We start from the raw sequence: 15866 nt of genomic DNA, 5'->3' as shown, positions 1-15866 counted from the left end.
AGTTCACGATATACAGTGATATTTCCACCTCCTTCTCTCTGCAGTAAATTGCAGCCCAAAGAGCACGCGCCAGTTCTCAGGGCCCTCAAACCCAGCTCAAACATATTCAAAGGGCTGTTCCATCCCTCCCCCCTCCCACACTTACTCCCTCTCCCCACAGCTATCTTTTATGGGACAATAAGAGTTCAGCCTCCGCTAGCCAGAGGGGCCCGTGGGCGATAATAACGCCGTACAATGCGCAGCGTGCGCTTGATTAAAAAAGTTTAGAGTTACAAATTAGTTCATAAAACCGTTTAGCCCCTCCCCCACAGCAAATGGTGATAAACGCTCTCCATATGTTCTCAATAAAAAAAGTAAAATGCCTTGTGCCTTTCCTCTGCCGGAGCCATAAACAAATAACATGAGAAGTATTACACCGGCTCGGAACGAGCACAGACCCCGACGTGTTCCATTTGCTGCAAATGTCACCAGCTTTCTCTTAAATACAGACTTTGTACGTCCCAGAGGTTTAGTTTGCTTTGATTTTATACTACTGCCAACCAGCTCAAAGCATGAGATGGGCCATCGGCATTCCTACTTCTCAGCCAGTAGCATGTTGCATTATTGGGGCTTTAGTGTCGCTTTTAACGCAGACATTATGGTCAAACATACATCTCAGACTGAAGGGGGCACACGTGAAATGCAGGCCCCAGGCAGTTATGTTTTAAAATTTTACACACGACCAAATGATAGCAGCTGAAGACGTTTTCCGCACTCACTGAGGGCGTCCACACAATAAGCTCCCCTGACAGAAAAAATTACGCACAGAAGCAGCAGTGTACCCTACCCTCCCCGAGTAGAGTACCTGAGCGCACAGCCCCAGTTGTCTCCTACCCTCGCTGCATAACTAACCACTTATAATGTCCCAACGGCGAGACCTATTGGCTATGCCAATGCTTTTTTAATTTCTCATGTTTTTGGGAAATCGAATTCTGCTACGGTTGAAAAAAAATGTGCGCTCGTTGTCCTGCTTGCAAAATCAGGGTACGTATTCATGATGTTCTGACCTGTATTGGGCAACGAATGTGGGGGAAGATTGAAGCTGTCTCTGTTGGAATAGTTTATGAGCAGCGGTGTTTGTCTAAAAACCCTCCTCTGTGCTACTATACTCCCTCATTCGATTGTTCCCGCGTTTTGCATCTTTTACCTAAACTTGATGTTTCCCGGTCTTGCATGAGGAGTTTTAAAAAGGTATTCTACAAAAGGAAGCATGTAATGATTGTTATCTTTCATGTGACACGGTTGCAACTAAGGATTAGGCTTGCTCACCCTCTTTGAAGTGCTTTTTTGATTTCACCCTATTCCATGTCCGCAGAGACAGTATGGTTTCCGTGTTGAACTTTAGCTTGGCATTTTAATGCTTTCTGGGAACTGTAGACTTCGGGTGGGTTTTAATTGAGCTGCTTGGATGAATGAACTTTAGAAAAAGGATTTATATAAGAAAAGAAAAAGCGAGGGCTAGAAAGAATAGTGTTTTGTAGAAGTTCAGAGGTAGCAACTATGTAGTATTTACATAGCTGCTAAGGGACGCAGGCCATGTTGGTCATTTCCCGCCATTCTTGATCTATTAGCCAAAAAGCACTTTGCAGCTTGCATTTTCCAACACTTTCCCCAGTGTTACAAAGAGAAACTCCAAATTCCAGAGTGCAATTTACCACTGACTGAAAAGACAGAAATGCCGGTGTCTCACAAGACATGAGCTCTTTGACAGCCATGCAGTTGGTTGCATAATAAGTAGGTTGAGTGCCTGCTTCAACAAAGTGTGATTAACGTGGAGGGAGTGAAGCCAATTTAGCCTTTCATCCAGGGCTCGATTCGGGGTACCACGCGGTGGACATCGGAGCTCATTCAGAAGGCTGCTCATGCGCTGGCTTCTCTGATGCAATCGCATCTAAGGAGTGAGCGATGGGAAGCAATGAGTCGGATGGTGCAAGCCACCTTTCGTGACATCACTTCCTGTTGTGACATCAGCGTCCCCCCACTTCTTTTTTTAGGACTTGTGCCCTGCTTTCATCGTTTTGAGGTAGATAACATAGGTACCACAGAGTCTGTTAATAATATGATAGCCCTGTTCACCTCTGTCAGTAGGTTAGGAGGGACGAAAGAGCCCACTGTGTTGCCAGGAGTCCCTGGCTTTTCCGCTCTGGCCACTATGAAGATTTTTGTGATGTGCTGCTCATAGATTCCACAGACACCCTGCCATTGCTCCTTTCAGCTTTCCCACCCCCCTTGTTTACAGTTTAGAGAATGGTTTGATGACGTGAGGGAAATCCATGACGCAACCCAGGCTGTAAAAGATCAATACTATTTACCTGAAGGGCTGACAGTAAATCTCTGCACAGCCTGTACCTTTCATGGCCTAACCTGCTTGCAAGTAAATGTCCTTTTTAGGTCTCGCCTGGCAAAAGCAGCGCAAGCGCTGCCCTCGCCAGAGAGGACCTTTTCTAATTAGTTCTCCCCGTGTGCTCATGCACGCGCCTGCATGGACAAAGATGGTTGCTCTCGCCATCTGTCCAAAGCAGACAGCATGCGCGGGTCCTTGGGACAGTGGACAGTCCACCGCCATCTTTTTCATGCCGGCTTCCTTCAACTCTGGCTCCGGCGTGCTTTCACTTTAAACAGTGCAACCCAGAGTTGAAGGAAGCCGGCGCGCAACAATTTACAGCCTAGATGTCTGTACGAAATGCAATACTTTACGTGCACATCTGATTACAAATATTAACGGGAACTGTAAATTGGTTTATGGTTATTTAAATTATAAAGCTGAACACGTGGCCCTCGAGTGTACATATGTCTGATGGTATTATGTGGCTGAATGTTGTGTCCGATATTAAACCACGCATACTAGCTTGTGGAAAGGTGACCCCAGTTTTCAAGCCTCGGACTTGAACTCTGCGTTACCCCTGCAGTTCTTGGCCTCCTCGACGCCTGCTCGTGTCCAGCATTACCTCAGATGTCCGCGGGGGGAAGAGGCGCTCGCATCAGCTGTGCATTGTTTTGCTAATGAGACCTTCACTTAGCTGCATGGGGTCAGGGCTTCAGTCTTTGTTGAGGCTCCTTGCAAATAGGGTTATTAATGCTTCCACGACGCAGGGCCCTAAATCACTGGCCCCTGAAGTCATACTTCCAGCCCGCGGCCTTCCCTTTGCAAAGTGTTACACCGGCACGATAGTGGGCAGGAAGCCGCCACGCAGGCCGACAGACAGATACGTAGATAATGCGAAAGGCAGTCTGAGTGCATAGATGAGGGACACATGGGTAGATCGAATACTTTTGCGTGTGTTCTTTCATGTCTACACAGCATGTACGCTGACAGTGAGGTGTGCTCTGTGTGTATCCGGGCTGTGGGGTTCTATGCACTGTGTGTATGTGGGGTTCAATGCACTGGGTGTATGCGTGGTGTGGGGTTCAGTGCACTGTGTGTATGCAGGGTGTGGGGTTGTGTGCACTGTGTGTATCGGGTGTGGGGTTGTTTGCACTGTGTGTATGTGGGATGGGGCTTCACATCCCCTGCTTGTAGGTTTTGGGGACGTTTGTTGATGTGGACAATTTACTCTCTCACGCCGGCTTCCTTCAACTCTTCACCGCCCTTTCTGTGAAGAGCTTCCCTGAGTGTTTCTTAAGCACATTGCCCAAGACTGTTTCAAAAGGGCACAATAATTTGAAAAACGTTATGATCTACCAATCCACAAAAAAATAACCAACTTCTCTTCAGAAACAAAACGTGCAGACAGACATTTTAAAGAGATACTCCGGCCAGGCTTGAGTTGAGGCTTCCCCAATCCTCTCGGGCTTTCAAAACTCTAGTCTACTGGGAAATCTCGGCGCAGCTCTAAAGATCTCTCAACTGCTTGCTCCTGGCACAGGAAACAAACTCCACGTCGTTTATACTTCACGCTTTAGACACACCTTTCCCCTCTATGAAAGTCAAAGTTCCAGTTCAGCGTGAAAGAACCGTATTACGTTCGACTGGCGCTGGAAAGATACTACAATAAATAAAAATGCTACACATGCAATTGTAATAAACAAATTTTGAACTACAAATTCAGCTACTGTTTATTGATATAAACATAAATATACATCTTAATATCTATAAAGATGCAAATATACATATACAAACATACATATCTATGCTCTCTACTCACTCTCTACTACTCACTCTCTACTACTGCTCACTCTACTTCTGCTCACTCTCTACTTCTGCTCACTCTCTACTATCTCTACCTCTCATAAATACAAATATTTGCATGCATACATATACATATATGCATACATATGCATGTTATGTACATGAACGTTTGAAAAACACTAATAAAAGCGAATCTAAAAAGCCGCCTAATTACAAACAGGACTGCTTTAACATAAACGAGGGCGAGACCTATTGCATTTTCAATGCTTATTTATTAGAGTGAGTGCTCTAAGTAAATGTAAGCTCCGACTGCACTACTGCCAGTGGTTCCAATATAAAAATGTGTACACACGTTTTCAAAATTTAGCAATATGAGGCTATGTATAATGCTAACAGAATGCTCTGATTTGATGCAAATATTTGCAGAAACGTGGAAGCAAGACTGATGATTCTTTGCTTTCAAAATAAAATGATAATTTAAAAAAATGAAAGCAGGAAAAAAAAAACATTTTGCTAAACTGCTGTAAAATTTCAGGTACCATTTCTTTGCAGCATCATTTAGTAACGTGTTGATGCATGCTAGTATTGCCCCAAAATATTCATAATGGAAAATCAGTGTAACCAGTTTCAATAAGGTTGGAAACAAAAATAAACAAGCATTGGCAAAGCCAGTAGGTCTGAAATTGATGGTCAGCTTTTTACTTTTGTCAATGTGTTACTTGTTTTGGCATGGTTTTTGTAAAACAGAGAGACACATAATTTTAACAAACACACACGGGTGAAAGTCAACGCCAAACCAAATTAGGGGCCCAATTATAAAAGAAAGTCTAAACAGTGCACCCATGGTATATGTCCTTGCATTAAGTGCAGCTATAAGGATTTCGTGAATTCCCAAGAAGTTACAGAAGTAGGACAAGAAATAGTACTCCTAGAAAATATTTGGGAACTGCATTTTAACATGAGCAAATATGAATGTGTAAATTTGCTCATGCAAAAACCTGAGTGTTTGCAAGTTCACTTTCCCTCCAACCAATTTTTTCCCCCAACTCTGGAAGAAGGTTTACGTCTGCCATTATCAGTAGTAAATTTCCAACACTTCTCAGTATGGGAAAAGATTTGAGAAGAGTTGTTGAAAACCCTTAAAACATGCAAGTTAGCAGGTTTGCAAAGACTCAAAAGGGTATTCTAACCCTGGAACTATTGCTTACCACTACCTTCAGCCCCAGTACGTAGATTCGTGGAAACGTGGCAACATAAGGGGATTACAAGTATTCAAACACTACTATGGTATGAGCCCTGGCATAATCGGAGAGGCTATATCAGAGCTCTTATATAATGATATTGCTGCCATAATTTGTCGCTGCACTACATGGCACCAAGGGGGGGGGAAGTGAATTTTGTTACAGCACAAGTAGATTTATGAAGCAACCTACCCCATGGACAAGTAGATATTTTATTAAATTACACACCCGAGTGAGAGGCCAAATATGCCTTTAAAGCGTCCCAGGCCTGCATGCCAACAAAGGCCGGAACAAATACTGGCTGTACATTTGAGAAAAGGATTTGATTTCAATAAACAGGGCCATGGAGCTTACTATCAAGAAGAAGGCAATGTGTTAATTAACAGTGCAAACTTAAGAATGTGTAGATTTATATGATCTGAATCACAAATGCTTGTTTCGATACTAAAATGGCCTAGGGGAGCAAAATTATAAAACTCAAAACAGACAAAGATAACACTAATTCAATGTGTAAATTCGGGTGAAAGCACTCCCCATTTAAGTATATTATACATATCATTTTAGTAAAATAACATGGTCTTAGCTAACGTCAGACCTAAAAATGCCTACTGCAGTGATAAAATAACAGAAACAGAGGGCTTTATGTGTACAATGAATGTATCCCAGAGAATGGAATGTGTGATGGATGAGAAGGTGGAATGATGCACCAAACAGCTAGAAGCATGAAATGAGAGAGGACACTTCTGGGGTACAGCCTAAGTCCACTCGGAGTATATTCGATAATTGGTAACAATAGGTCTTACAGACACCTGCCTTGTCAAGTCTGACTTAAAAATTAATAAAATGTGCATAACAGCACTCTTTTAGAAAAGAGGGTCCCTGTAGCAACAGGAAGAAATTGATGAGAGGAAAAGAAAAGGGAGAACACAGGAGGTGTGGGTGAGTAGGAGAAAGCAACACACATTAGCGAGGGGGCAGGAGAAAGAAAACCCTTACACCCCCATGGAGTGCTAAAGGCAAGAGGAAACAAGTAGTTTCCAAGAATTAAAACAGTGGAAGAATACAACTCAAACAAACAACAAGCATTTGCAATGCAATAGGTCTCGCATTTGCTTAAATTTGAGCTATTGGCATTGTAAATGACTTACTTTTATTTATGTCTTCTGAAAACCTGCAGGCATATAAGTACAAAGTGCACATGATAAAAAGCCTTGTTATTTTAATGCCAGTAGGTCAAAGTTTTCAAAATGCGAGACCTACTGCATTGCAAATGCTTGTATGAATGTGGATATGGGCAAGGCTAATAGTAGAACTGGTAACGCCAGCCAGTACATGAGACATTAACGGAAGCAGCGCTGTGCATAATGATGACTTGAGGCGCTGTGGAGTGGTGCTGTGCGGCACTCTGGCCCATAGCAGTCCAAAGCAGCAGAAGGAGCTGCGGGCTGTAGTAGTGGGCCTCAGTTACGGGCCCCGGTTACAGGCCCGTGTTTGGCGAAGTGAAAGTCACCATGCGAGTTGCTTGAACAAATGTTCAGACGGGCGCCGTGCTGAAACCTAAAGCTCGCCATTGTTGTGTGCACCTGGGTTGTTAATTTAAATAGGGTGCCGTGCTGAAACCTAAAGCACAGAGGCGGGAGGGGGCTGCGGGAGGCAGATGGCATTGTTGTGTGCATCTGTGTTGTTAATGTAAATAAAAAAAACTGTTTAAGAATAGAAATTGCCGGGTCTGTGTTCATAAGATGGATTCTGTAACTCCTTTTTTAAGACGGGCAGGTGGGAAGATTTCAGAAGAAAACGTGTTGCATTAAGGTACCACCAGTAGTATATGTTCAGGCACAATCAAATAAGAGAAAGTGACATTCTACGTTGCACATAAAGACCTCGCCTCCGCTGACGTAAAAACGGGTAAGACAACAGTAACGTGAAATGTATGTATAATACAAAGCGCTGAAAGAATGTGGCTGAGCTTAATGAAAACATGGATTTGTGCTATTTATAGCCGACCAATTTAGAATGCTGCCTAAGGATTTCCAGGTCCAGATCTCGTATTGTGGGTGGAATAAGAGAAATCATTCAAGAAAACAGTGCTCACAGACTAAATAAAAGATACTGAGTAACAACACAAGACAAGCATTGAAAATGCAATAAGCCTCGCCTTTTATTAAGTTAAAGCCATTTCCTTTGCTATTAGCAAAGCAAATGGCTTTAACTTAATAAAAGGCGAGGCCTATTGCATTTTAAATAACAAAAGCATTAACATACACAAGCTTTGGCAACGCGGCCGCGAAAGTTAAAGTGATCGCGATTACGATCGCGTGCTACGCAGGAAAGACACATGGCGCTGCGCGCGTGCACGTTCACGTGCACTGAAGCTTTAGGCCACGGCAGCACTTTGAAAAGCCTGTATACAAAATGTCTTGGCCAGATCAGCGCAAGCGCTGGATCAGGCGAGACCTAAAAATGTGGTAAAGCGGCTATGCTCCAGTGGAAGGATGAGCACAACAGGAGGAAAGAAAGCCGTCAAACAAGAAGCAAGCAATGAGATTAAAAAGAAATCCAACCAATGGTAAGCAATGTGCTAGCTGGACGCCCACTGTAAATTCTGGTACAGAACGCATTAGGTATTTGCAACAACTAACAACTAAAGTTTGTTGTAGGCGAGATCTACTGACTATTGTGCATGCAATAAGTGTTGTGAACCTTAAAATCCCAGCCCAACACTAATTATGTGTGTGGTTAAGAATATTTGGTACATTTAATGTTCTGTTTTCATAACTGTCTCTTTCTTGTGTCAGTCCTTAATGTGTGTAAAAACAGTCATTCAAGACGGTTCGTCAAGCCCTACAAGACGTTTTACTTCATAGTACAGCGGTGGCCTAAAAGGAACAAACTGTACAACTACAATGCATAATATAAATAGCATGGGCTGTGCTGATGGAAGAAGGTCCTAATCTGGAATTGACCTTTATGTATTCGAGCGCCCTATGCAATTGGTAAGGGAATAATGTGTACGCAGATTGCCCTTTAAATAATCTCTGTTCATAACCAACCGTGTAGATAAGCAATACAGAATACTAAAAGCCTAGAGGCACGTTGGAACAGTAAAATCTGCGTCGTATAACATTGAAAAGCTCGTACATGTTTAGGATACACAAACAGTAAAACACCTCTCAGAGACAGTAGATCCGCCTACAACGGCAAAAAGAAAGGGTGTGTGCATTCTTTCTATTCCTGTCCAAGACGTTTGCGAACAAGAGATCGCATCAACTGAACAGAAAAAATGTCTGATCACAGCAATCAAACAGAAGATTCGAAATGCGTCCGTGTAGATCCCTCACACTCCACCTTCTAGGACTCGAAGGAGAGAGGGGTTAAGTGTTTCTGAGGGAGATAATCTACTGGAAATAGTGGGAGATCACTCATTTCTGGGAGTGTGAGGAAGGAAAACGTGTAACCAACTAAAAGTACCCAGCTTAAATCTAAGGGAAGCAACTAGCTTATGTGGAGGATGCAAAAAAGTAAATTGAAGATGACATCGGCTGAAAGGGCCGGGGGTCAGTTGCGTGAAATGCGTGGTTCCACTATGTTTGAACCAGTTCAGGGCTTCAAGTAGGATGAAATACACTAAGGTGGGGGGAGGGGGGGTCTCTCACAGGGGTGTGGCCTATGTAATTAAGGACGTGGCTTAGAAATACGTAAACTGAAAATCTGTGCTTAGCATAGTGTGCAGCCCGACTGGTATTCTGATGCTTCTATTATCGCACCCAAATATATAATACAAGTAACAAGCCAGGACTATTGGTTTTGCAAATGGTTGTTTGTTACATAAGATAAGATAAATAAGCAACAACCATGGCTACGTTGTAGAGCATATTGAATATACGTTCGTACTGAAATATTTAGATTGTAAAAAAACTATAAGAAGGCTCTTTGAAGTTACATCTAAGGCAGCGAAGGGTCGTACTGCTGCAGAATTCATATTTATTTGTTTTCATCCTGAGGATAAGGGTAAAAACGGACAGCCCGATAGCGACCCGTCTAAGCACCTGCTGTTAGCACCGACAGGACCCGGCCCACTTAAAGCCCCGGATCCAATGCACCTCCCCACCGGCCCCCGGTATATACCCCCAAAATAAGCGTGCTGATCTGCCGCTCCCGAAGTTTACCACAATAACAGAGGACACTGTGACACTTACTCCCCAGCCCTTTGGCTTGGCTCAGCAGCGCCTCCTGGTCATCGGGGTCGTTCGGCCGCTGAGGGTCTCCGCTCCCCTCCTCCTCGGGCTGCTGCCGCCGCTGCTCAGGAATGTCTACCCCACTATTAGACTCTACTTGACCCTGACTTTGGGCAGGGTGCTCCTCCGCTTCCAGACCGAGCCAGCTGCCCAGACCCCGCAGCATCCCTGCGGTTTGTGAGCGCCGTGCACGCGCCTGTTGCTGGGACTTGTTATGGTTGTTATTGTTGGTTTCACTTCCTCATTCACAAGCTCTCTGTGTATATGACGCGGCAGCCGGATTCAGGAAGTCACAGTAGGAAGTGAACAGTGCAGTAAACAAAGAAGAAGGACACGCGTTGAAGCGAACCGCTCAACGTCCATATGTCTATATAATCTGCTGGCGACCATTTTAGAAAGGAAAAGTTCCATAGGTTACTATGACTTTCAAAGAAGATCCAACCTTAATAATATATATATTTTTTTAAACTTTAAACAGTTCTCTTCTTGTGATGACTGCTAATTTTAAACTGCGATTTACAAATAGAAAAAATGTGATTACACTTCGTAGAAGCGGTGACAGGTCTCATTCAGCCTGAGAAATTAATCTCTCGCTGATTTTTTTTCATTTAATTAAGTATTGCAGCACTTTTCATGAGCATCGGTTACGACACATTCCGGCACGGGTAGATTAAGTGATGTGGACATGACCCCAAGTCTCGAACTTTGGTTTCCAGCACCATATTTTCAGCATCACAGATGGCGATCTAGCCTTCATACCATGTGAGAGTCCTAGTTATTAAAGATTCTTAGTAGTTGTATCTTTTTGGCAATATTAACAGAATGATGCATGCATTTAAAAACACGATTTCATATGTACAGACATATATTGTGATTGGTTTTAAAACAAATTTCGTATAAGTAAAAGTGTGTTTTTCTAATGTTTGTTAACTAGGCCACATTTCTGTGCAAAATGCCACTTTGCCCAAGATGGAAGTCATCTCTGTCACTTATTCAGTGCACATAACTATGCAGATGACAAGCAAATACTCCTTCAACTGGAATGCCCCAAAGACATTGGAAACTAGCCAATTTTCAGTTGTCTCAGAGCCGTTGATCAATGGATGACGTGAAGCCATCTCAAATTGAATGACTCCAAAATGGAAATACTCACGTGTGGCGATTGGGAACATGACTTGCTCGCCGCCTGGCCTGATGAACTGGGATCACCGCCTAAAGTATCGAAGGAAATGAGAAACATTGGACCATGAACTCCAAGCTATCGATCGATGCCCAAGTGGACAGACTAGCAAGATCAAGCTTTGTTACTATAAAAACTCTGCAACAAATCTTCCCCCATTTGGGATTTCCACACAAGGTCCAAGCTACCATCTCCCTTCTTCTGTTGAAACTCAATTACACCAAGAGCTTCTACCATGGATCACCTTTAATGACCATGAAAATACTAAAACGGATTCAGAACTCGGGTGTCAGACTACTACGTATCAAACCGCAAGACCTCAACTCCCCTGCCTTGAACGCCCTGCATTGGTTACCAGTTGCCAGAAGATCCACGTTCAAGCTGCTTTGTATCACCCACAAAGCTATACATGGATACATCAGGAATAAAATTACCAAACACATTCCACAAAGGAACCTCCGCTCTAGAGTGGCACCTTGCCTCAAATTTTCAAGATACTAGAATAAAAGCCATGGGTGTCACATCCTTTTCTGTTCAAGCAGCCAAACGATGGAACTCCTAACCCCCCAACATAAGATCCACGGACAACTACCTTATCTTCAGAAAACTACTCAATAATTAGCTCTTCCCCACATAGGCCCCATACGCAAACAGAAAAATACAGCATATCCCTCTGTATATAAGTATTTAGTTGTACTATAGATATGTACTTATATGTGTGTATTGCTCTGTGTAAACGTGTAGAATAATTATGTTTTAAAATTAATTAATAAAATAAATGTTTAAGTACAACATCACTTGATAGCCCCCTTCAGCAAGAGGCTTGTCTAGGTATCACGAGAATTCCGGTCAGCTGTTCCCAGTTGGAGCCAGAAGCTGTTAGTGGCTGCCGGTGCCGCTGCGGTTTCCCTGCTTTTCGTTGCCGGCCCGCGGTTCTTTGCCGCCGCCGAGTGGTAGCGGGACTGGAGCGGGGGTGGTGCGGGGTTGCCTGTGGCTGCGAGGAGTCGCTGTGGTGCGAGGACCTCTCCTCGGAGCCCTGAAACCGCACGAGTGTCCCAGAAGCGGCAGGAGCCGCGTCAGTGCCATAGCGGTAGGAGCCGCGTGAGTCTCCCCCTCACAGTGGAAGCCGCGTTTTTGCCTCCGCAGTGGCAGGTGCCGCGCCAGTGCCCTCGCAGCAGCAGGAGCCACGAGAGTCTCCCCCCCCCAAAAAAAACAGCAGGAACTGCAGGATCTGCTGATAGTGCAGCAGAGCAGCTGCAGCAGCAGTGAGCAGCAGAGAACGTGGACGTCGTGATGTGGACGTCGTGAAGAGCCCACGGGGACAAGCCTGGTCTGGGAGAGCCGCAAGACGGTGATCCCTGAGAATAAGGGGGCAGCGGCAAATCCACTGTATATATCGTGAAATCACAAGGACCTACCAGCCTGCCAGAGTAAGTGTGATTTAAGTGTGATTTAAGTGACTTAAGTGATTTAAGCCAAGCAGGAGGGTTGACGGCAGCCAAAGACGGGGTGAGGAGTAGTGAGCCGTGCTGAGACACCGCTGTAAGGGTCAGACGCCGAATAACCCTGAGACCATGACGGGTTGAAAGAGGGGTGAGGAGAGGTGAATCGAGAGGCGAAGCGAAGGCAGAGGCTCTGTGGGGGTATAGGATTTCAGACTGCCCCCTTTTCATCCACGCCACATTCACATCTCTGGCCAGCCTCAGAGACACTGTCCGGAGGTTCATCACCTACGCCCCTTCTTAGTGCATCCTGCCCTTGCAGTCAACAGGAGCCTCAGAAAAGCAAGGAAAAGTATAGATAAACTGCAGGAAAAACGGCAAAAAATCGTAGTGGCCTGATTAATCCAACAGAGTTGATAAACAATCAATATCAGCTACTCTGAGAATTCAGGGCGCACCAACTAGGAGTTTGACTGTATAACTTCATAAGCAGTCAACCAGTCAAGTTCCAACCTGCTATTTTCGAGAAAAAAACCTAGAGGTCAGACAACTCAGGGAGATGAGATCGCGGAGAGTTAGACAGACCCCCACTCAGAAAATTAAGATCGACAGGCAGAGTAAGAAAAAAAAAACAAGGCTCAAAAACAGAAGCAGAAAGCTGTATCATCAAGCAAAAAAGCCCTTTAATATCACCGATTCCAACAATGTTTAGAAACCCAAAGGATGGCGCCAGACTGCTATTGCTGAAAGATCCTGGTGCAGCCATTTTCTCAACTACAGCGGAGATCCCAGGCCTTATGACTCCTCTAGCTCCTCAGACACTTTCTTTGCCTTGGAATGGAAAATATAAGCCTCAAAAGGAAGCGGGACATAACTCAGCCCGTACCATCAAACAGTGGCTTCTACGGAAACCAAGCCTGGAAGAGGAAAAGATCGTTCTGTCAGCGACAGAAAGGGAGGAGCTGATGAATGGTACCAGCATTGGAACGGCACCTAAAGAAGTTTTGAGTCTGTGCTCTGACATAGCACAGGCATACAGGTTAAACAACAAGGGCACCATACACAATATCACTGAATACAACACAGAACTAATGAACCCCACAGTCCGCATGAATCAGACAGTAGGCTTAACAATCTCCGACCAAAGGGCGCTAAGTCTCTGTGAAAAATCCTACTCGCCAATAACAACACTCAAAACAACCAGAGGGGAAATGTCATCGTCCACCCCGAAGCCTTTAATAAACAACGCCAGATCAACAAGGCTTCATATAGCCGCTCAGGTGCACCAGCCGGACCAAGACGACCAAGAAAGTACTGACAACGGCCGTCAAATTCTAAGAATGTCACCACCAAACAAAGACACCATGCAATTAACTGTGTCTGAAATGCCTGCTAAAGCGGGCGGAATGCATCATGCTAATTCCCAAAATAATATAACGCCACAGGAAACCGCCCTGGGATCAAATAGCTATCAAAGGTACTCCAACAATAGCTTCAGCAGGGACGATAATATTCATCAGCTTAACCAAGATCAAGACTCAAAGGAGACCAAAAATTTAAAATCACAGTTGAAACAAGGAGAAACAGCTAATAACCATAGTTTCTTTTCGGAGACATCTAAATCTTTATTGAACACACTACAGACAACAATAACAGCGTTCAACATGCAAAACGATAAGATGGACATCCAAATAGATCTGATGAACATTATAGCAACACAAATAGTAGGGATCAATACTAAACTGGAGAGTATGAACAATCTTATTTCCAGAGCCCAGGCAAAATATTCCGTTCAGTGCGCATGCAGTCCAATAATAGACAAACTAAGCTTGTTGCCAACACTCCTAGATCAGATAATTCAATTCAATAAATCCTCCTTGGGCGAGAAGGGCATAACAAAAGAAAAGGAATTGACAAAGATAAAAGCAGAAAACGATAAAGCTCTTTCAAGCCCAGAGCACCACAATGACATAAAAGCAGACAAACAGACAGACAATCAGGACAGATCTAGCATCAAAGATCCAAAATTATCACGCAAACAAAAAAAACGCGACAGGAAAGCACGGAACAAATTGTCTCTGCCTCTAGAGCAGCATACAACAAAGATCTATCCAATGTTTCGCTTACCAGAGATTGGTTTTACAACAACAGCCTCGGTTAGTTCATCAGATGACCTCACCGATAGTGTTATTTGCTTAGATCTGGGAGCAATTGAAAAACAAGCAGAAGGAATGGGTGATAATAAACAAGGCCCAAATAAAGAGGTGACCCGAGCTTGCTTAGACCCGGCAGAAACTGAAAAACAAGCAGAAGGAACGGGAGGAAAAAAAAAAAACAAGGCCCTAACAAAGAGGAGACCCGAGTTGGAGTCTTTACTGGAACCCAACAAACAACAAAGAAGAAAAGCTCAAAAAATAAAAAAAAAGGGAAAGGAATGGAAACCATCATTGAAGATGCGAGAAGTGACGGCGAACAACGAGCTACGATTAGTAACTTGTCAGCTCAAAATTGCCCTGAAGAAAAATGCAGTAGAAACAAAGCTGCAATTAATCAAGGTCAACATAAATCAGAATCGGTCCATGACATCAATAGAGATTTTGTAGATGGACAAAGAGAAACATGGAAACTCCCTGTCAACCAAGAAACTCCAAACATGGGGAACGAAAAACATGGTGAAAACCAAGAAACTCCAAACATGGGGAACGAAAAACACGGTGACAGCACGAAAGTTACCCTGAAAACGGTCATTCAAAAGTTCCAAATGCTTAGACTAGGGGGAACCAACGGATTGGTGGTAAACCAAAAGAGACCACAACCAATACAAGAATTCGACACAATTTTAAGGAGTACGGCACAGGAAGCAGAAACCACCTCGAGCGCCGGACGTTGGGTGGACGACCCTCTGGTTGAGCAACCGGCGATGGATCTCAAGTCCCACCGGGTCAATATAAAAGTCAAAATTACAGGTGACTTAAAGCAAATTACATTTGGAAATAAGGAAGAACACCCAACGCCCCTGGCAGGCTATTGCAATGCACCAACAGAACGGCAATTGTTGCTAATCCCGGAATACGATTCAAAAGGGCCCCACGATATATTGAATAGAGGGAACATCTTGCAGTTAACATCAAACATTCCGGCATTAAAATACTTAACATCAGTGAATCTACTGGCAGTAGAATTCATAGGAATGGAACACCAAAAGAGTAAGGAACAAACACTGACCACCTGGCTGACTGAAGAAGACGCGCAGCACATCATGGATTCCAAGGTTCAATTTGAAGCTTGGGGAATTAAATTGCTAAAACCAACGACCCCCCGCTATCCCGGCCCCCTAAACAACGCTCTTAACCGTAGTAAAGGAAAAGTTCAAAGGCGAAATGATAACACACCTAACATTCAAACATTACTCAAAGGGGCAATTGGCGGCAACCTCTCTATAACACAGAAAGAGGGGCAACAAAATGACCGGGCAAATAGAATGGACAGGACTAAGGACAACTGGGGATGGTTGCCTGGAGTGCTAACTTCGAAAGCATGTCCCTGACCAACAGAAAATAAATGATCAACTCAAGACTCAAGCAACATACAGGTGCT

At 44.0% G+C, this 15866-nt stretch overlaps 1 protein-coding gene across 2 annotated transcripts in view; it reads right to left on the bottom strand.

The window, feature by feature from the left end:
* The window catches only part of SYAP1 (synapse associated protein 1), a 159535-nt gene extending 149572 nt beyond the window's left edge, over positions 1-9963 (bottom strand). The window contains exon 1 of one of the 2 annotated variants that reach the window (XM_085622231.1): positions 9609-9963. In XM_085622231.1, coding sequence (XP_085478357.1) covers positions 9609-9813 — 205 coding nt within the window. In that variant the 5' untranslated portion in view covers positions 9814-9963. The remainder of the gene's footprint in view (positions 1-9608) is intronic. The other variant, XM_085622232.1, reaches the window with a different exon arrangement.
* Positions 9964-15866: the final 5903 nt, after the last annotated feature.

The sequence above is a fragment of the Triturus cristatus genome, chromosome 8 (genome assembly GCF_964204655.1).
Source record: "Triturus cristatus chromosome 8, aTriCri1.1, whole genome shotgun sequence".
Lineage (NCBI taxonomy): Eukaryota > Metazoa > Chordata > Amphibia > Caudata > Salamandridae > Triturus > Triturus cristatus.
Note: the sequence above shows the minus strand (reverse complement) of the source record. Positions and strands in the feature narration are given on the sequence as shown.